The sequence below is a fragment of the Leptidea sinapis genome, chromosome 23 (genome assembly GCF_905404315.1).
Source record: "Leptidea sinapis chromosome 23, ilLepSina1.1, whole genome shotgun sequence".
NCBI classification, from domain to species: Eukaryota; Metazoa; Arthropoda; class Insecta; order Lepidoptera; family Pieridae; genus Leptidea; species Leptidea sinapis.
In genome coordinates, this window is record NC_066287.1 from 5,208,472 (window position 1) to 5,231,919 (window position 23,448).

At 35.6% G+C, this 23,448-nt stretch overlaps 2 protein-coding genes across 7 annotated transcripts in view; both read left to right on the forward strand.

The window, feature by feature from the left end:
• Positions 1-120: 120 nt before the first annotated feature.
• Positions 121-16,991, forward strand: LOC126971422 (uncharacterized). 3 transcript variants are annotated; one of them, XM_050817739.1, is made up of 9 exons: positions 121-428; positions 3,144-3,226; positions 4,297-4,527; positions 5,479-5,601; positions 7,201-7,296; positions 8,363-8,445; positions 12,194-12,284; positions 13,607-13,731; positions 14,231-16,991. In XM_050817739.1, exons 1-9 carry the CDS (start codon positions 316-318, stop codon positions 14,432-14,434), a joined length of 1,149 nt encoding a protein of 382 aa, XP_050673696.1. In that variant the 5' UTR covers positions 121-315; the 3' UTR covers positions 14,435-16,991. The 3 variants fall into 3 exon arrangements, 2 of the variants coding, with proteins under 2 accessions (XP_050673696.1, XP_050673698.1); XR_007730895.1 differs by lacking the exon at positions 12,194-12,284; XM_050817741.1 differs by lacking the exon at positions 3,144-3,226.
• Positions 16,992-19,975: 2,984 nt separating this feature from the next.
• Positions 19,976-23,448, forward strand: part of LOC126971342 (uncharacterized) — a 42,795-nt gene continuing 39,322 nt past the window's right edge. For all 4 annotated transcript variants that reach the window (XM_050817593.1, XM_050817592.1, XM_050817594.1 and 1 more), the window contains exons 1-3: positions 19,976-20,331; positions 22,120-22,320; positions 22,837-22,996. In XM_050817593.1, the coding sequence (XP_050673550.1) occupies positions 20,013-20,331; positions 22,120-22,320; positions 22,837-22,996 (680 nt within the window). In that variant the 5' untranslated portion in view covers positions 19,976-20,012. The remainder of the gene's footprint in view (positions 20,332-22,119; positions 22,321-22,836; positions 22,997-23,448) is intronic.

The following is a 23,448-nucleotide window of genomic DNA, read 5'->3' on the forward strand; positions in this document are numbered from 1 at the left end:
TATGTGTAGTTACACCATATCCATGGTTTAACTATATTATTATAATCATTGGTTCAAACTTCAAAGTATCACAAAGAAAAACTAAAGTCTTAAGTCACGTCACGTCTCAACTCTCAAGTCTCAACTGCGATGAAAATTTAAAACTTTGTATTGGTATTTGCTAATTTGGTAAACAAATTTAAAAACTAAGACTGCAGTCTACACTTAAATGCTATACTAGAATTGCATATTTTAGTTTTTAAATAATTACAGTTTTTTCTAAGTTAAATTCGTAGTATCAAAATTAAATGCCTATTAATCTAATCAATTTTTTAAATGGCTCAACAAGTATCAGCTCTTTATCGCTTGGAATTTTACAAGAATAAGAAAAATTGGAAGTTTTATACCAGTTATAATGGCAAAAGATGTCGAAACAACGTTGATAATCAGTAAGTACAATTAATAATAGCTTTAAGCTGGTTACTTGAAGTTATTTATTAGCCCTAGGGTAGATTCCACTTACATTAAAATCAAAAATGTCTTCATGTAAATTCGTGTTTTTCCTAGTCTCCTACTTCCTCCTTCAGTCATTCTTTTTAAATGGAAGTAGTCAAGTTAAAAGAATAATAAAAATAATAATGAAGGTACAGCACAAATATTTTTTCTTTCTGATATTGTCTTGGCAAAAGCTATAATATGAGCTGATGATTATGGTCACCAATTGCTCCAGATGCTACTCCCAGTGGATTACATTCTCCCCATAGATTAGGGAGTCTTAAAGCTAACTATCATGGTCTAAGTTAACTTTTAAAAAAGACATCTTAAATTTCAGGAATTATGAGTCCCTTTATATATATTGCCATAAGAAGCAATTCCCTAATTTTATTATATTTCCTTTGTAATAGATGTTATGGTCACCATATTAGTCCAATTAAGCATGCTAATACCTATGAAATACATTTCATATTTGCATGTTACTGTTATCTATTTTTCATATAATAGTAATACTAATTGATAATAATAATTTGTTACAAACAAGATGTTGATATAGAAAGTAATAAATTCTGAAGAGGCTAAAATCATGACATAATTGAATAGCTGTATGGTACTTCCACTTATATTTTTTACTCAGTGGTTGTATGTCATATGTCCAGATTCACAGCATTGTTTTATAGGTGAGAATCTTGTTGTCAATTGACAACTTTGAATTTCGGACCAGCAAACAATGAAGACATTTACTTTAAATATTGTATATTAAATTGATCTCATTTCTCTATGTACTCCAGTGTATTACATGGATAAAACACATCATAGCAAAGAGGTATGAGTTCAAAATAAAATACCACAGCTACTACTGACGAACGACAAATGGCTAACGAAATTCTAAGCTTGCAATATATACTAGTCAAAACAAAATAAGGGCCATATTATTACAGTATTCTCATGAATTCTTGAGGATTAAAGGTTGATTATTGATTCGATTGGATAAATTAATTAATTTTTATTGTAGACAGTTTAAAATAATGATGCAAACAATTAAAAAAAGAATTTTTCTCAACTTTTTCTAAAAATTTGCATTTTTGCAAAAATTATTAGTTAGGAAAAAAAATTCTGAAAAAAAAAACATTACAATGTTGGTTGACTTTTGACTTTCCTCAATATCTAGTATGCCTTCCTCATTTTCCAATGCACTCTTGAAGTCTAGAAGGTACACACTTCACCAGGTGTACCACTGTTTCTTGAGGAATTTGTTCCCAGCATGATTTCAGAATGTTTATTAGCAGTCTTTCACTGTGCATGGTTTGGTTTGTGCTTCGAACACTGTGTTTCAGTAAATTCCACATGTGTTCAATGGGATTGAGATCCGGACTGTTTGCAGGCCAGGGCAACACCTGTAAACCAGCCTCCTCTAGGGCTTCTCTGGTGGCCCTAGCTGTATGAGCTGGAGCATTATTGTTCTTCAGATGGAATCTTGCGCTGATTCTCTGTGCATATGAGACCACATGGGGTCTAATGACCTCCTCGATGTTATGTTGAGCTTTTATTGTGCCTTCGTTTAAAATTACCAGCTCAGCTCTGCCTGACAAAGAGATTCCTCCCCATACCATAACATTGTGGTCCCTATCATGGATACAAGCATCCGAAAGTCATTCACTTTCACAACTCCAGACCCTAATGCGATGTTCATCACTAAAAATTTTAACTTTGCACTCTTACCTATACAATACTTTACTCCAATCATTCATATCCGATGCCAGATGCTGCTTTGCGAAGGATAATCGGTTTGCAGGTTGAGCACTTGTTAATAATATCCGCACTACGCGTCTCTTCGAGAACTGCTGGTCCTCGTGTAAACGATTTCTTATGGTTTGATCACTAACACGTGTACCGATCGCTTGCCGCAAACGGTTTTGTAAGGAGCAGGCTGTGATGCAGCGTTCTTTGCGTGCAGTCAAGCGCACGTAGCGGTCCTTCTGTGCGGTAGTTGCTCGAACTTTGCCAAATCCCTGTCTACTGGTTAGTCTCCCAGTGTCTTGAAAACGATTCCAATCATTCTGAAACAAACAACCAGAACGCTGCGCATGGCCTTCTTGAGGCACTGTTAGTTATGGTTGGTCCATTTGATGTTGAATTCTCTGCATAACTTTATTAAAGTGTTAATTCAGCCACTAGTTAAACAAAACTTACAGTGTTCTTGACAGAATCATCAATTTCACTGAGTTTTAAATCCGTCTTAAAATCAGGTAGAATCAAGTGGTGTATATTATCAAAACTACCCACTTTAAACAATTATGCAGGTGGAATACTCAAAAAAATGTGTAGAAACAAATAAGCTAACACCACGATAAATAATCAGTTACTTGAGAATGCATAAAAAATAAATTATCGCTAACAAGGTCAAAAAAATCAAGTGGCCCTTATTTTGTTTTGACTAGTATATAATAAACTACTTACATATATGACAATCTTGAAGCCAGTGTGGGCATATGGTAGACAACTGTGGTGAACTTCAAGCACATTAACATCAATGTTATCCAAAGGCATCAACACATATTATATTAAGAAATATTTCAAGTGGTGCAGTGGTTCATTACTAATACTGAAAAACACAAACACCTAGGCATTATTCTATTATTTATTATTATTATTCAATTAATTTCTAGGAGTATGAATGTGACCTATGTTGTTGAAGACAACTCCGAATCAAATGAAAAACTGAATGCTGCTTTCATTGAAGGGGACTCAGGTAAATGTGTAATTGTTAATAAAGAAAAGGTTTGCTGAGTTTTATCACCCCTTCTCCTTAGGTCTCAGCCCACGGACGAGTAAAAAAAGAAAGACTTCGCGCCGTTATATTAGCAAGTGAAGCACCGTTGTGCTAGTGTGTGTGCGGTTACGGGGGATACTAGTTACACAATTTTTTCTCCCTTAAATAATCATATATGTTCACAAATACTTATATAGTATCGTTTTTACACTTTTTCACAATGCACGACGGCATTTTTAAAATATTTTATTGAGACGCAAACTGATCTGTCCTAGACGATGACAATTCTCTTAATGGCGACTATCGGCCTGTAGTAGTGTAAGTGTGTGCGTGGGGCTATGTATTTACACGTTAATCGGCTTGTTTTGGTGCTACACTGTTATGTAAGGTGACACGGAGTCCTTATTTTTTTACTAGTCCATGGTCTCTATCTATATCTGTCCGGTATATATGTTCATTGAGTGTTTTTTTAAATTCAATTTAAAATAAACTCCTTTGCAAAACTACGATTTTTAGGAAAATGTTCATTTTGACAAAAAAAAAACTTGAATTGACTTTCTCCTATAACCTAAACTATAATAATAAATAATAATAATATTGAGTGTAGCTAAATGTGTGTTCATTGTGGCATGCTTTGACAAGTTTTTATTTAGAGAGCCATTTTCTACTAACTCTGTACCTAAAAAACTCATATATCAGCATAATTTCTTCAAAACATACTCCGCATCTTCATTTTCAGCACTTTACGACGCCGATAATCACTATATAAAGAGAATCTGGATTCATAAGAATTTAAACCTTGCTTTATTCTACATCTGTCCACATCACAAAATTTCGACTATCTGATCTTCGACTGTGTATATCCACTTCTAGAAGTCTCCACCTGACAGTCCATATGTAAACACTCACATTTCTAACATCTTCAAGATGTTTTTGATGTTATTTTAAGTATACTTACGATTTCGTATAGCTTGGCTCAGAATATATCGATCATCTTGCTTGGCTCATCAATTCTAATTTTAAAAGAACAAATCTGTTATTTCTTTTAGATTCACAAAATGTAAAGAATTCATCAAAGACCAGCGAGGCAGACTCTACCAGAACAACCGCCACCAATCTCTCTCAGGAGAGGCTGACCAATATCAACATCTGGCCCACGAGTCGGGATAGAGAAGGGGACAACAGCAGCCACACTCTGCTGCAAAGAGTTCTCTTAAACTCTCACAACAGGAACTTCAACTGTGCCCAGGATAAGATCACTCCAGAAGTAAGACTACCAGGTAAACTTATCAAAATGATATGTTCATCAGCATTCCGTGCAAATTATCATTATACTGCAATGAACCATGGCAGAATCTTGGACTAACCTTTCTCTTTCTCTCATCCCTTCTCTTTCTGAGCCCACTCTGCCTCACCAATGCATAGTATATTCTCATGAACTCATGTACAAGGAACGAATATGTGTCATTCTTTCTTTATCTTTCATGTTTTTTTTTATTTGACTTAATAATTTGAATTACTATTTTTTTTTGGTTGATTAATTTTATTATTTTGTGTGTTGTGGCTTTACACAAATTGTTTAGATTTACAAGAGCGACATCTCAAGTCAATTTCCTAATATGCAAATATTGGGGTTAGCAGATTATCAACTGTAAAGTAGATCTTGTTGATGAAGCCACAACCTGAGAGATGAACAAAGCATACAAGATTTTATGATGATACGTGACTCGAACGGTTAGCTTAGTTGGGAGAGCACTGGCACAGAACACCAGAGGTCGTGGGTTCGAGTTCCGCAACATTCATAAAATTTTGTTTTCAAATTTTATTTGTGTATTAATCCTTGAAGTGAGGGTTATCACTTTAAAAATATAACAAATTATCATTTTAATAAACTTTATTTTTTATTTTACAAAATAGATACTAAATTTAAAATACTTTTTAAAAATAAAAAAAATCAGCATAATAAAAAAAAAATAAGGAAATATACATAAAATTATGCAATATTTTTTGTTGCAAATTGTGTTGCTTCTATATTATCCGAAGGAACTTCGACCTGCCTGGTGTCACATGAAACCACATTTTTTATTGTATTTTATGTATATTATATATTTTATTAATATGCTTTGTATATTATTTGTGAGCCTAGATTTTAAGTAAAATATTTTTTTGTAAAGATAAAACTGATTTTGTAGAAATATAAAATAAACCAAATATTTATATGTATAAAACAGGTCGTGTAGAACATCGACTAGAACAACTGCAGAGGGTGTGGCAGGGGTGCGGTGGGGATACGCCCCAGGGAGTGGGGGTGGGGCCGCCTCCCACCTCGCTCTGGAACACCCAGGCCGTGCCAGGTGAGAATACTAGCCCAAAAACTATCGCTGCCGTCAACCGCCAGCATTCAGTTCCGGTTTCAAAGGCGTAGGTGCTGAAATAATTGGGAATACCTCTAAGTCCGTCAAATCACTTTAAACTGAATGTATAGATTATGTACCTAGAAATACACTTTAATAAAATCGTTAGCGTTAAATGTCCGCATGTCGTCATAATAACGCGCCCTATGACTACGTAATTACGTCACAGCTGTCAGCGACCCCTGTAACCCGCTGTAACAACTTACCGTCTTATTCATAATGACTTAGCGGAGATTTAAAACATCGCTAATATACGCTTGTTAAAAAATGGTATTCATAATCGCATATTAGAGCTAAAACGCTCATTATCCCTTCGATAAAGCTGACGTGACTTATAGTAGCTAGGACCCTTCTATAAATCTATTTTAAGCACTCGAACACTAAAAAACATGGCCGACATCGATCAGCTGTTCGTTATTTATTGTGATAAATAGCTTCCCGCTCAAAGATTTTGGATATCCGTCATAGATTTACATCCGGCAGACTCCAATACTTTGATTTTTGAAATTTGAAATCATTTTGACATCGACTTTTAAAAACTGATAAACTATTGACATTGAAAACATGTCTGTTTCCATTGACAGTTCCTCATTAAATTAGTTAAAATCATGTTTTTTTTAGCACGTAATGGCAACATTGCGTACTATAGAGACGTACCTATTAGTTATGGGAGATTTGTCAAACGAATATGAATAAGGAATTTTATCGAACGTTCGATAGGCTTAAAAGTCGTTTTAACTAATATAGCTTTATACCTTCGATAAGCGTTTTATTATGAATAAGGCAGTAAATATTTGGTAAACTATAAATGTATGAAAAAATACCTTCTTATTTTTTGATTGAGTACAATATAAGGTAAAAATAAAAATATCATTGGCTGTGTGTGTTTAAGCATCGAAAGCACAAAGTTTGTTTTAAAGTATATTATATATTATATTATAGATTAATCAGATACTCACACCCACCCACACACAGACACACACACATATACAGAGTGCACTTTTTGACCTTTCGGTTCATATTGTTAACCATAGGATGAGAATTGGTTGCCTACAGGACAGGCTACGCCGAGTGTAGGGACCAAATATGATGTATTGTAATATTATGTGATATAGTGTCTGTATATAATAAATAAAAAAAAGGGGTGCCGTCACGGGACGCCTGGCAGATGTGAAACATCGACATTATTTTGTAAAAGTAATATGCAGAAAAGAACATACATATTGTGATAGGAACTAAATATGTCATAATGATAAAATAAAATATTACGATTTTTTCCAGATAACGATGACTATTTATTGAATAAACATTTATTTTCATTAAATACAAAAATTTACGAATTTATTTCAAATCGTGACTACTTAATTCGTTTAATCAGTGACTTCGGTAATAGTTATATTCAATTTTGCCTCTGAGGACGGTATTACTGTGACAAGGCGACGCATCGCCACGGCATGCGTCGCCACGCCAGAAATCGGTTTTACGTGCGGCTATAGATGTTTCACATCAATAAATAAATATTGTTTCCAATCTTGACAGAGAACGCGGCAACGTATTATCCCACGTGCTCGGAGGTCCCGGATCCGTACGAGCTTCTGGTGTCTGCTGCTGATGTCGTTGATCACATACAGGAAGGTATACACAAGCACATTAACTTTTTATTTTCGCCTGTTCGTCTTATTGGTATTCTATATTCGGATTCGAATCCCGGTAGGTGCAAGCATTTATATGATGAATATGGATGTTTGTTTCGGAGTCATGGAGGTTTAAATCGATTTATGTATGTTTATTGTATTAAATATATCGTTGTCTTGCAACCCATAACACAGGCTATATATATGCTTAATTTGGGGCAAGATAATTTGTGTAAAAAGTGTGTCAATATTATTATTATATTCAGAGAGTGCCGTACGGATCTGATGCGATGTGATTGATTGAGATCATATTACTGATAGTGGCAGGTGATGCTGCTTGACGTCACATATTCCCATAAACAAACGGAGTACACACCGACTCGGGTTACGTACCGGGTAGCCAACGGGACCCTTATTACTAGGACTCCGCATAATTTTGTAAAATAAACCAAGATTGCAAATTCCGGTAGCCACGCGAATGAAATTAAATATTTTTATTACTACTCACCTATTTTTATTTGTCATTTATACAGCCACGAACACTAATATAAGTACATACTTTATTTTGTCTTTAAAAAAATCTATGCTCTATGGCCTAAGGAAACATTATTAATCGTACTTTAAAAAGCACCGTTATTTTGATGCCACAGACGACTAAATTTAGGTTATGTATGACAGCTATATTACAAACATCATATTTCTTTGTTTAAATCATTAGACTAAATAACTTTTTAATATAATTTGCCAAGATGCTGGTAGGTACTAATAATCTATATAGTTTTCGCATTTCCCACCTTGGCTGTATAGGTGTACCTTTGCCATTACTTGAAGTAAAAATAAAACCCACTCACCAGAGACAAGTATTTAAACAATACATTTCCCGCTCTTCTTATACAACTGTTGCATGAAACACTATTACAATCCCACGTTGTAAATCTATCGTGTTTTTTTAATTTAAATTTAATTTTATAATTTGTTTAAATATTTTTTTTAAACCGCACTGTGAGTGATCGGCACGTAAACATGGTTGTTATCTATATCTGTACCTAGTACCCTGACTTCCGCAGGTGAGGCCGAGGGAGCGGTTCCGGAGAAACTGTTGTCCTCAAAAAGGTTCCTGGTGAACTTGCAGCAGCAATTCAATGTCGAGGTAGATCTATATGTTATTCACAGACTAAGATTAAGGATTGGTCTCCGCTGCGCTCCAACTAGATACCGTAGTAGCAAAGTGCGGCAACTAATACTACTCCCAAACGGGCGTTAATCGAGCCAGTCCCGAACAATGTGTGACGTTGACGTGCCACATGTTCTATTAAACTGTGCTAATAATTGAAACGAAAACGTAGGTTGCTTAGTAAAACATTGTAAAAATAATACTACAAGAAATAAGTAAGACCCTGGGATCACATATCATAAGAAAGTATTTTGTATTTTATTAATTATGTAAATGTAAAATAACACGAAGCCTACGTTACGAAATTTGAAGATGCCATTGAGTGTCAAGATGCCACGTACACCAGCATCTAATAGTTGCCGTAATAAAAAAGCTATTGTTCTTTGGTAGTGCGGTATCTAGTTGGAGTGCAGCGGAGACCAATCCTTAATATAAGTTCAGGGATATATAAACCACATGATATTTATAGAGTGAGATGGGAGCGTTCTTAGAATTATTCTTCTTGCTCCTTACAAACGGACTGGTGGGGAAAGTAGGGCTCTTCTCCAGAGCAGCATTTCATTGTTTAGTTTCTGTGTTGATCTGTTAAATATTTTTTTTAAGTCAAAGTCAAATACACTTTATCAAATTACGCTTAAACTAAGCGCTTTGAATCGTCACTTGTAAAAAGTACTCGTTAGAAGAATATACAAGAAACTCAAAGGCCACTCTTTAACCGACTTCCAAAAGGCGGAGGTTCTCAAATCGATTTATAATCCGATTTACGTATATCTTCTTTAGTTCGATGCGAAATAGATGCCATTTGGTCCAATTTTTTTTTTATAGCATTGCCCAGTAGTTTTAATTTTATGAAGATTTTAGTCGACCTGGATGATATTATTGTTTTTTGTGTACGGCTTTTTAAGACGTTTTCATTCAGTTTGATTATATTTTATTATTATTAAGTGACACTAAAGAGCAAAAAAAAAAATTAAGTCGGTTTTTAAACGTAGTTTTTTTTTCAATCAATAGAGTATTTTACAATGGCTGTAATATTTAAAATAAATAAGTTTGTATTACTGCATCCAAAATATGAATCGTGTTTAATGAATAATTTCAAATATTTCATAAAAAGTAATAAAAAATAAATTGTATAAATATGAATTATAATTTTTTGATACATTAAACCTTTAGAGCTGAAATTCATTGTTTGTGTAACATCCTTACATCCTTTGTGAACATGATAGTCGTGATCACTATTATAATTAGTAATCGCATCCATCAAATACAATTTTTTATTTAATATAACACAGATCGACCGGGTACCAAACAATTCGTAAAATAATTTTACTAATAATATAATTAATAATATTTGAACGTCTACAACAAGTGAATTACAGCCAATTTTTAATTTCCTTGTTATTACAAATTAGAAATTAGAATGGGGCCCCCGCTTTTTTTAAGGATTGGCTAATAGACTTAGTTCTGCAGCATACGCAGTTAAAAAAAATTAGACAATCAACCAACGTAGATACGGCGTGACTACATTACTTTAGTTATTTTCATAGTATTATGTCCTGTGGTATATTGCTATGGGGCAATGCTGCTGATATTGTTAAAAAAACGTTTGTGTGGTAAAGCTTACTATAACATAAATGACTTTCTTAATTCCTCTGATTGGGAATAGAGCGACCACCCACAGGCTATTAAATAATAAATTTATTGTACGTTTTGCATTGTACTCAACCTTACTTTAAAAAAAAAAACCGCTGAGTTTGTTGCACTTGTTCTCCTCAGGTCTGAGGCACATCTTTCGGAATGGGTGGTAGTTTTTAACTTTCAATTTATATCCTATTATATAATAAGGATTTTATATCCTATTTTGAATATGAATAGACGTGGAGAATCCATTCAATGTTTTAAGTTAAAAAAAAAGTGTGTGTGTACTTATGTTTTTTTTATTTATGAAAATAAGATGATGATGGTAATTGATACGCCCTGCCCATTACAATGCAGTGCCGCTCAGGATTCTTGAAACCCCCAAAAATTCTGAGCGGCACTACAACTGCGCTCGTCACCTTGAGACAAGATGTTAAGTCTCATTTGCCCAGTAATTTCACTAGCTACGGCGCCCTTCAGACCGAAACACAGTAATGCTTACACATTACTGCTTCTCGGCAGAAATAGGCGCGCTTTGTGGTACCCATAATCTAGCCGGCATCCTGTGCAAAGGAGCCTCCCACTGGTAAGTACGAGGGCTGCACTAAAAGTATCGGGAATGGAATATTTCCACTGTTCCTATCATATTAAAATCTTTTTAATTGAAAACTCCTTGGTTTTAAAAATCTAATACCATTTATTTATTTAATAAAAGATTCTCGGTCTTGTCACAAGGTCTTTTCAAACTTGTTTAGTCGTTGAGAAAATGGAATTGACTCGAGAAAATTCTAGAGCGATGATTTATTATGACTTTCGAAGTGGTTTAACACAAAAACAATGTGTTAACCGGATGATTTCTACATTTGCTGATGAAGCCCCATCCAAAACCACAATTTTTCGCTGGTTTGCTGAATTTCAACGTGGACGTGTCAAGCTCAGTGATGATCCCCGTCAAGGTCGTCCAAAAACTGCAGTCACCAAAGAAAACGTTGATGCTGTTCGTAAGCTGATTGAGGAAGATCGACATGTGACATACCGCGAAATTCAGGCAACTTTAGACATTGGCATGAGTCAAATACAAATAATCTTGCATGAACAATTAGGTGTAAAAAAGTTGTTTGCCCGATGGATAACGCATTTGGTCTGTGAAGAGCAAATGCGGTAATTCACGGAGTGTTGCAAAAAAAATGGTGGCCACGTTTGTCTCCAAAACCGGCCATGTTGCGACTATTCCTCTTGAGGGACAAAGAACGGTTAATGCAGAATGGTATGCTAGCATTTGTTTGCCACAGGTCGTTTCTGAACTCCGTAAAGAGAACAGCAACCGCCGCATTATCCTCCATCACGAAAATGCGAGTTCTCACACCGCGCACAGAACAAAAGAGTTTTTAGAGCAAGAAAACATAGAATTATTAGTCCATCCGCCGTACAGCTCCGACCTAAGCCCTAATGATATCTATACTTTCCCTAAAATAAAGAATTAATTGCGTGGTCAGAGATTTTCATCACCTGAAGAAGCTGTGAACGCCTACAAAACGGCCATTTTGGAGACCCCAACTTCCGAATGGAATGGTTGCTTCAATGATTGGTTCCATCGTATGGAAAAATGTGTCAAATTTCGCGGAGAATACTTCTAAATACAATAAATACATTTTTAAATAGTAATGTTGTGTCACTTCCTTGATTCCCGATACTTTTAGTGCAGCTCTCGTATGCACGCAAGTAGTTATACTTCTTTGGCTTAACAGAGCAAAAATCTTGCAACGATGGCTTTGACATTTAATTGTTATATAACGAATACGGCTGTATGGACTTGAAACCTTTCCCTATCCTAATAATGGACGGAAAAAAATAACGAATATCGCAAACATCAGAAAATTTTAGGAACCAACTTCACAATGTTAGATACTTTTGTGTTACAGTGATGCGCGCGCATCTTAAAATTTCACTCTCATCTTTTTTTCATAACGCGCCTAAAGAAGTAGGTATAATTTCAAAAAATATTATTGCAATTTTAAATAATGATGATTGGCACTTGAGAGTCCACAGATGGTATTGCTAACATGAGTGTGTCGTGTGACGGCAGGCGAACGTGTCGGTAGACAGCTACAGCGAATTCGTGCGCGGCGCAGCCCTGGCGGCACACTGCTCCGAGGTGTCGCTGCAGCTGCCCGACTGTGAGTAGCTCGTGAAACTTAATAGGCCTTAACAATCCGAGTACACTACCTCCAAATCTCATCAATGGGAGGCTCTTTTGCACAGGGTGCCGGCTAGATTATGGTTACCACAACGGCGCCTATTTCTCCCATGAAGCACTAATATGTAAGCATTATTGTATTTCGATCGGAAGGGCGCCGTAGCTAGTGAAATTACTGGGCAAATGGGACTTAACATCTTATGTCTCAGAATTTTTGGGTTTCTCAAGAATACTGAATGGCACTGCATTGTTATGGGCAGGGCGTATCAATTACCATCAGCTGAACGTCCTGCTCGTCTCGTCCCTTACTGTCATAAAAAAATCTGGTTCACATACCTCAGAGTCAAGTTAATCGCTGCTGGGTATAGAAGTGGGCCGGATGAAAATGGTTAAGGAGGACATCTTTAATTGTAATTATTAATTTAAAATTGAGAACGAAGCCATAACAAAAATACCACATCCAGAAACTCATTTGAGTAGGTAGCACCTGTTACAGTCAAACTTCTAATAGATTATTGCACTTTTTCTCATAGGACGCCATTTTGTTTTTATAAATCCGACTGAACTATGTAGAATAGAACGTCCGCCAAGTACACGGGGGTCGGATGCTGTCGTCTGTGCAGCTTTCAAGTAGTCACCCAACTGTTCTGGAACAGTGACATCCCCACTCTATCAAGGACATCAATTCCATTAAAAAAACTGCTCTGCTATTGACACTTGTCAAAAAGATCAATTATTGACATCTTTCCCTTCATATATTCATTGGTAGAAAACTCAGTTATTAATAGTAGATTGTTAACCGAGGGTCGAAAGAATCAATTCCTGAGGTATCTAGACTGTAGCCCAAGTAGGAATTGATTCTTTTACCCGAGTTAAACACTCTACTTTTCGTTTCGAATACGAGGAAAATAAAACATGTTGTTTCTCTAAGCACAGATTTAGTATCCCGCCAATTTATGTCGACTTTTTAAATTTTAAATATGGAACTCACCGCGTAATAGTTGCGGCTTATTCCGCTCAAAGAAGTTTGCGCTAAGTTCACACTGGCTGTTTAGAAAATCACATGGCCGCATATTTTTTTTTAATTAGTTAATTTTTACATAAAACTCTTCACTGCAGTTCTATTTTTAAAGTTCATATATTCAGCCCTTAGGTGGGAAGTAATTTGTATGAGTATTTCCTTCTCTATGGAGGGAAGCAGCATTTTCCACCCAATAATCAGATAAAAACAACATTTCTTTCCGAGTATGAGAAAAATATTTATTTCAATTATTTAATTGATTATGATCTTTTACGTTGCAGCACTGTCGAACAGCGATATCACCGCGAACACCGTGGCACAGCTGTCGTCTACACAGCTTTGTGCCGCCATCCACACGCAGGCCGAGCTACTGGCCGCACTACTGTGGGAGAACGAGGAAAGACAGGTACCGACGTTAGTGGACTGTATTACAAGGACATGAGCGGGAACAACGTGCCACAGCTGACCACATTTACCTGTGGGAGGCTCATTTGCACAGGATGCCGGCTAGATTATGGGTACCACAACGGCGCCTATTTCTCCCATAAAGCAGTAATGTGTAAATATTACTGTGTTTCGGTCTGTAGGGCGCCGTAGCTAGTGAAATTACTGGGCAAATGAAACTTAACATCTTAAGTCTGTCTCAAGGTGACGAGCGCAATTATTGTAGTGGCACTCAGAATTTTTGGGTTTTTCATGAATCCTGAGCGGCACTGCATTGTAATGGGCAGGGCGTATCAATTACCATCAGCTGAATGTCCTGCTCGTCTCGTCCCTTATTTTCATAAAAAAAAACATACCTCATTCAGCCGCTCTAGCTTTAGTTCTAGCGCTTTTGAACGCTAACCATCTAATAACTGTTGGTCCATCTAATAATAAACTTGATATTAATCATCTTGTTACAGAAACTAAGACATCAGCTCGAAGGTAAAATGGATCACGGCAATATCGAGGAGCTTCCGACATGGGAAATGAACCATTACTGTCACTACAATAGCGTTGAAGATATGGTGCACGGCGAGCGGGTCGTGGCCGGCTCGTATCGCAACACCAGCGACACAGACTGGGGCGTAGAACTCGCTCCAATCCAAGTTATCGGAAGGCTTTGACTACGAAACGTCATTTTGATTGTCTATGGGTAAATTTTATATGATTTTACAAACTATAAGTATATAATACAAATTTCCCATATTATTCTATAAGATTTCCATGTTGTCTACTATTGTATTGATATATTTTTGATATCTTGTATTATTAAGTCCTGCTTTGTGCGGGTGTAGCGCAGAAGAGAAGGACGCCATTTTGATTGTCTCTGCTCTAATACTATTTGATTGGTACCCTTGCGTGTTCCTGGACGAGTATAAATAACTAAAGAGGACTGAAAAACGAAACTTATTAATGTTACGTAACATATTCGCGGTTGACTTGTAAACTTAATGAAGACTGATAAATATATTTAAAGATCTCGACCATAGAGCATGGTTTTTAATAGAGCGCGCGCACTGCAAGCTTTTTATAGTATAAATAATGATGTCTTAAATTTTTATGTGCAAACAGCACACAAAAAGAATTATTATAAGGAATGACAAGTTAAAGGATTAAATTATCAACCAATGACAGTTGAGTCTTCAGTAACAGAAGTACAGCCTATACAACGATCTCCGAAGGGGTTTCGATTAAAGTTATTCCATCGCTCTATTCCTATCGTCAGTCTCTTTTTTATTATAAGCTATGTTCATCCTCTCAACATGTCATAACGAGCCTGTGCTGTTATTTCAATGCCGTTTAATCTTTTACCAAGGTCTAGTCTTTTTTGTACCAAATATAATCAAAATCGAATTTGGAGTTAGCTGTGAGAGTGTGACGTTGTTTGCATATCCATACGAATTTTAATCCCCTATTACGTCCACCCATAGGTCGAAATTTTAAAAACGATAAATGACTAATATATTTATTTACTTCTTATGAAGTGCCTAAATACTAAGTTTTATGGTGTCATCTTCGATAATGACGAACTTTCATACAAACTTTCGTCACCTATTTCAACCCCTCCATTTATTTTTTGCAATAAAAGTATGCCTTTATCCTTTTCTAAGCTCTATTCTTTTTCTGTACTAAATTTCATTAAAATCAGTTTGGTACTTTAGGCGTGAAAGCGTAACAAACAAACTTACATTCACATTTATAGTATTAGTAGGGATATGTTATGAACGGCTGCTAATTGCTTGCTTGATGCTTATAATTATTTTTAACGTTAACATTCCATCATTAATCGTTACAATTTCATAGATATCAACCGATTTGCTAGCGCTCGCTCTATGGACGGCCTAACTCTGTGGTCATGACTGATTAGTAGATATGTAATTCCTCATCTTTTGTTACTTTATATTATAACACCTCACATGCCAAAAATATAGATTTAAATAGCGTGTAAGTCGTATCTTTCGCAAAGTTGTTAAACTGTTGGTTCTGCAGAGCAAGTTAACCTAACATGTGATATGTAAATTTAATTTTGTAAATGTTTAATCTAGTGTAGCAATTATAATTTATGTGCGAGTTTTTTTTATTATACGCTATACCATTTGTTTATAGAATTACGGTGCGAAGATGAATCTAACAGTATTATATTTTGTTTTGTATGGTAAGTGGACCGTGGGCTATGGGACCTACATGCTCTGTGGTGTACAGACATGTCTGCCTGTTAATTTCAACTGAGACAAAAGTCACCTGTCTCCCAGGGGGCAGGACGATGATCCTTCATTTTCCACGTGTTAACCCTTATATACATACACCCTTATTCGTGGTACTCTTCACCCTTTTTAACACATCCTCGATGATATCATCGTGGAGGCCAACCTTTCCCGCCATTTTCACCTGATACGTTAGATCTATAAATTAGTACAGTTACTTTCGTCCATCCCCTATATGATGAAAGCAACTTAACCTCAAAATAAGTTGAAATAACTCCAGTACAAATACGATTCTGATATCTTATTATTGTAGTAATGCATAAGTGTATGCTGATGCCTTCGATGTCTAGTATTAAATTAATACAGACCCTTAAATAAAAAAGTATTTTATTGTGATATTCACATAAATCGAAAAATACTCAAGTGTTGACATTACTAATGAACTTTGTACATTGATGAAGGTACTACTAAAAGATTCCTGATGTGCCATTTTCATAAATCCTTTTTGATAAAGTAAATATTTTGTGAAATACTTATTTGTCGAAAAGACCTTTTACGTTTATCATAGTAAATGACTACCATAAAAATTTATTTTCATAAACGCTTTAGAAATTATCACTCTGAGGCGTTCCTGGCATGGCTGTACAACTCTGGTCTTGTAACCCTTGTGCCTTGTGCCAACATGTTGTCAGACAATTTGTTCGGAAAAAATCTTAATTTATTTGATTTTTTGTACCTGATTGTGCACAAAATTATACTCTCTGAAGTATTTAATGATTTTTTTATCACGTGACCGTTTCGCTTTATTGAATAAATATTGAGTATTAACAATAATAATTGTGCACAGTGCAAAGAATATTGTTTTTTTGAAATAGTGAGGTGATTGTTAAACGTTTTAAACAAGAATACTTTAGGTTTGTTTTCTTTTTTGTTGATTTTTTTGTAAAGTTTAATTGAAATATATTTGTGGGGTGTTTGTGGTTGTTTTATTTACATAGTTCTTTTTTTTTATGCTACACTGTAGGTATTTTAAACCTTAAGGTTTGTAAGTACATTATTTTTTATACTCTCCACGGATAACACCACTTGAAATATAAAAAGAGCTACGCCCTCATGTAATTTACTTTTTTATTTGATAGTTGGAAAAACAATAAATGAAATGAGCGGACCCATACCGCCTCTTCTAGGGAACACCGCTCCAAGGTTTGGTTGTACGTGGTTCAAGTTCATTGGTTCAGTGTACGTCCCTTGAACATCTCGCTATGACAAAATGCTGCATATCCAGAAGATGGGATTGGTTCCTTAGTTTGTGTGTGTGGAGCGATGGTATAATTTAGCGGCAGGGATAACCTGAATCAGTTGTTTCGGTAGCTGATACACAATGCCGACGTCGCAGTGCCATGTGACCGAGGCGCTCTTAGAGCGCTGCCTCACTAACACACTAAGCTCGGTATGCTCTCTCTCAGCACTGTTGCATGCAAACAATATGAGAGTTTAACGTACGTAAAATTATAGAGTAATAACGTACCCGTAAAAGTTTGGACACCTTTGCCTGCGGCTTTTTTCATTTTTCCCCGCCCACACACCCATTTTCATTCATGTACCTGCGAAGGGCGACAAACAACGAAACTTTTGTATTATTGAACACTTCAATTCATTATTATTTCTCTCAACCGCAGAATCTACTCGACGTGACCGCCACTGACTTAGATACATTTAGTGCAACGTTTCTCATCATTGACACGGACCCGTTGTAACGCCGTCGTGTAAGTCTTAATCGTATTCAATACTGTAACGATCCGGGCTCTCATTTCCTCCTCATACATTTCGGAACACGTATTCCTTCACTTGTCCCCAGAGGTAAAAGTCGAGCGGCGTGAGGTCGGGATACCGCAGCAGCCAAGCGACAGGACCACTTTGCTCGATCCATCGAGTGCTGTTCTTGGAGACACTCACGAACGGCGTGCGAGAAATGAGGTGAAGCCCCGTTATGTTGTGTAGACAGTGCCTTTGGTGTAATGTCGCATGTGCGGGAAAGCATTGGTGAAAGGTAACTCCGAACCAAGCGGAAGTGTATAACTTTGTTCGTAATCCCTACAAGCTGCGCCTTAGTTACAATGATTGCGCCCTAGACACATGACCATGTTAGCTCTTCTTTCAAGTACATGACGCAGAAAAACAATCACTGACTTACAAACTATATTTAACTAACACGAAAAATCATGTACCTAATTGATGCGAGCGCAAAAGTAGCACATCCGATCTAGAGGCGAGTTGACTGGTAACTAAGTGAGTGTAATTTTAATTAATTTCGGTCAAAGGACAGCGACATACAACTTATTCGTTTGAGCCGCCGCTCAGCTTATGCTAGCTATACGCCGGACCGAGTTCAGGGCGATGACCTTAGTTTATTGGTAGAATAAATAAGTCAGGGGTTCTCCAGATTTTTGAAAACATTTAACATGAAATGTTCTTCTTACTGTATCATTTAATCTAAGGTGTTTTGATTTTTTATTTTTAATGGTGTCTCCGCATTCTACTTCATATTTGTGTCAATTATCGTACAAGGGTTTTTAACACAGTGTACACAGGGTGAATAAAATGAGGTTTTCATTTGTACGCACTTCACAGAAAAGCTACTGGATAGACTTCAATCTGGAAAGCCTTCTAAGTTTTATTCCTTAGAAACTTGACCTTCTATAAAAACATAATATGATATCTTCCTTTTATATAAAGTCATTAAAGTTTAAAGAAACACTATTTTTATGAACACTAGGTGCTCAGTCAAGTGGGTGCACGGATGAAGTCGCGGGTATCTTACTTATACTATATTACTGACTTATTCCTACAAATAAGTAACATAAAAGTTAGGTCGGCTTAGGAGTATTGATATTAGTAGAATTTAATTGTAATTTGGTGTTCAATCGCTTGATTAAAAATTTATATATTTTTAATAATAATTCTAATTTCAAGCATAATTAAATTATTAAAACTTTCGTGAGTCATTATTAAATTATCTGTTAAGACGGCTTTACTCACGTTTTTGTCGGTGCCGGTACCGACCGTAGTAAAGCCGTCTTAACAGAGAATTCAAGCATAATATTATTTTTTAAATCCCTTTTACTTCTCAACACCAGCGAAAGACACTAGGGACCTTTGGAAAACGAATTTACAACGGCAATGATGCGGTAGCATCCAATAGGACAACAATTTAATAGCCTCCGTTTTGGGTTGAAGCTTGTATATGTGTATGTAATGTGTGTATGTATGTATGTAATACCTGCAGATTTAGATTTTTTGTATGAAAATACGGGACGAGACGAGCAGAACGTTCAGATGATGGTAATTGATACGCCCTGTCCATAACAATGCAGTGCCGCTCAGGATTCTTGAAAAGCCCAAACATTCTGAGCGGCACTACACTTGCGCTCGTCACCTTGAGATATAAGATGTTAAGTCTCATTTTCCCAGCAATTTCAATAGCTACGGCGCCCTTCAGACCGAAACACAATAATGTTTACACATTACTGCTTCACGGCAGAAATAAGCGCCGTTGAGGTACCCATAATCTAGCTGGCATCCTGTGCAAAGAAGCCTCCCACTGGTTAATATTTGGCCTAAGGCTAAAATATTAAAGCAGTACCTACATGAGGTGAGATATGTGCAATGGCCGACATCCTGATCCTGAAATTGATCATGGGATTGTGATATCCATCGCTTAAATTCCAACAGCTAGGTCTGAAAAAAGATGCCGCCCGTCTCTTACATTACTCACTAAAGTAAATGCAATTGCATCAAATTGTATTTATATATATTATAAGTGAAGTAAAATACCCTAGTAATAAAGTTAAGTAGGTGAGTAGCCGAGCCATGAACAAAAAAAGAAAATTGTCACTCTTGACAGTTGACAGAACTGTTTGCAAACAAACTTCTGAATTCATAATTTTTAGCTAGTCGTGTAGAATGTTTCTCTGATGTAAGTGTATATCAATTTAAGATGTTAAAAGTGCCGGTCCGTAAATGTTATCATGTTGCAAAACTAAGTTTTTTTATTATATTAGTCGTGGCAGTTTTAAGTTTATTTGAGCATTGGCGTGGTGGGAAACGTACAGCTAAGGCAAATCGTATAATCCCCGAAGAGCTTTACGAAAATCAAATTCTACAAGATGAGGCTCTTATTATTCCGGGACTTGGAGAGGGTGGTGTTGCGGCTTACTTATCTGGTGAAGCTAAACGTCTTGGCGAAGAATCGGAGAAAAAACTAGCAATTAACGTTTATTTGAGTGATAGAATCGCTTATAACAGGACTTTGATAGGTAATTCTCACTAAACTGTTACGTTTACTAAATCTGTTATATTTAAAAACTGTTATACTAAATCGTTTATTTGTGTTTGTTTTAGAATGTTATAAATATTATGATAATGTCAAATTACGTAGGTACCTAGTGGGAAAGTTATTGAAATGATTAAAAACAAATATAACATCTTATGAGTAGTTGTGGTGACACTGAGAATTTTTGGGTTTTTTAAGAACTCTTAGTGGCACTGCATTGTAATCGGTAGAGTGAACCACTTAAGTACCATCAGTGGATGTTTTGCACATCTCATCTCTTTGGGTCATCTCATAGGTCAAAATTATAATAAAATCCTACATTAATTGCAATAATAAAATCTTAAGTTATGAAATAAAATTATACATCTCATTGCTGTAAAAACTATCTGCTGCTGGTTTTGTCAGATAGGGAGGACTCATTATTTTATAAATCTAGATTGATGGCACAAAATTTTGGATTATTTTATTGTGAATTTGGATCAGTGTTGAAGCTGACCAAGGCATACATTTCAGATTGTGATGGGAATGGTGGGCTCATTACAGAAAGGGGCTAGGTCATTGTATCAAGAATTAATTTAAAAATGTTGATTGGAGTCCAGGAAGCTGGGCTGTATGTCTCCATCATGGGAAATGGAGGTCTGTCATGTTTGCCCACTCCTCATGAAGACAGCTTGATTTTTATATATTTGTGTGGGTTTCAAATTTATAAAGTACTGTATAGTGTTATTCTGTGGTATTTTTAATTAAACAGTGACAGGGAACATTTTGCCACCTATATCTTGTGAGCTAAAGTGGATGGCATTCCTCTTTAACACAAAATTAAAATAATATAAAAAATATTAAAATTTACCTTTGTTATTTATTTTTTCGGACACCTAATAATCACACACTAATACATAAACTAATTACAATAAATAATTATCTAAGTGTACAGATAACTTACAGGGTTACACATCATTCCTTACTGTTGCCTTTCTTACATTATATACATTATATTAGAGTGTATGGAAATATGTTAAGTTTAAAATTAAGTAAAATAACAAAATTAATTTGAATACATATATATAAAAATGTTTTAGGCCCACCTGCACCACTGTCCAAATCTCGTATTTTAGGTACTCATTATATTCTTTGGACATTTGATTGATTGGAGAAAAAGGTTAATAATAAGGTTATTAACTATGATTTATAATAATTATAATAAATAATTGAACAAGCAGATAAACATATAAATAAATTATTACTTCCAGAAATATTTAGTTGCAGCATTTGATACTGTAGTTAAGGTTTCTTTTTAAAAATTAATCAAAGAGATAATAGAAGGAAATGTTTCTATGGTTTCTACACATATTTATCAGCTGCTAATATTTTTAATGTCTTTCTCTATTTATCTATCTATTAAGCCCTTTTTATTCTGAGTTAGAGGATGTCTCTTAACTCAGTATGCCGCTTGGCAAAGGCCTCCTCTAGCTCTTTCCATTGGAGTCTGTCATGAGTCACTCTTCTCCATCTTTCTCTATGTTAAGATAATTAAAGAAAGTGCCTGCTGGCAGAATTTGGTGTCAATAGTTATTTTAACTTTCATCATAAAGTGCGTACTTACCCCTAATCTAAAACCCTCAAACACAAGTCTTCCTGGTGTTATGAGTGGTTTGGGTTCACAACAAAGACATGGGTAGAAGACATCACACACTCACATACCACTGCATAATTTTTTCTTTTTTTCCAACAAAACATCATACATTTGCTTATGTAAAAACTCAATATCTAGATCAAAGGAACCCGGCATGTCAGAGGGTGCTGTATGATGCAGAGTTGCCGTCAGCATCTGTGATTCTGATATTCCACAATGAGCCATACTCTGTGGTTATTAGAACTATTTGGAGTGTTATAAATAGTGCAAGAAGAGATCAGCCATGGTACAACAGAGCTAACTATGTTGACAGAGTTACAGGGAAAACTATGACACTAGGTGAGTGATAGTATTGTAGCATAATTGAAAAGACGAAATAATATGTACCAGTGTGTTTTCAATCTATATAAAATGCTGGTAACTATCTTGTGATTCCTGTGTACACAAGAGAGTATGGGCTGTGATGTTTGCCCTCCTCTTATAAAAACATCTCTATAGAGTCTACCTGAGGGTAGAGAAATTATTAAGTATTTGAAGTCCTCAACAAACAAATGATAGCAACCCTGTCTGGGTTGTTATGTTTCAAAGATGCTTATAAAGTTTTGACAACAGAAACACATGCACATGCTTCTCAGGTCTGAGGTATACTTTTTCGAATTGGTGGTAGTTTTTGACTTTCAATAAGTGATTTCATATCCTATTTTGAATAAAAATATTTGAATTTGAAAATATATCCTTAAAATTTTTTTTTCAAAAACTGCTTGTGTCTCTTTTCATGCTCCCAAGTGCATGTTCCCTATATCTGATTTAATATGTACTGAAAAACTACTGCACAGCAAAACCTAAATATTTCAGGCTACCCCGGCCAAGATCCATCATCACCATTTGTGTACTTAAAGGAAATAATCCTTGTTGATGACAATTCCACTCTTCCGGAGCTGAAGGACAAGCTGAGCTACTACATCCGGACCAGACTGCCCCCTGACCTAATAAAAATTCTGAGACTGCCGGACCGGTGAGTGAGTCGAATGAAAGAATGTTTATTAGCAATGCTAATAAACATTACATAATGCTAAGAAAAAAATTATCTTGTGACATCAATAAGCCTAAACTAGCACAAAAATTTGTTTAATGAAAGTTGTTTGTTATGCCTAAATAAGTGGTAGATTACGATGTATTAAATTTTTTTTGTTCCTGTTTTACATTTTGGAATTTAAAATATCTACCTACCTATATATATGTAATAATGTAAGTAATTCACAGATATCACGTCTTATTGTACTAAAAATGATAAACTCTTTGATTACTAAAATAGCTGTAGTCAATCTCAATTAGTGCTTGTTCAAACTGGATTTGTTGAAAGTTCTGTTCAGGTGTCTTAAACACATTTTGAAAATTTAAATAACTGCTTTAGTAAAGTCCATAATATTACTGACATATTAATCATTCTGATTGCAATGTTCTTGA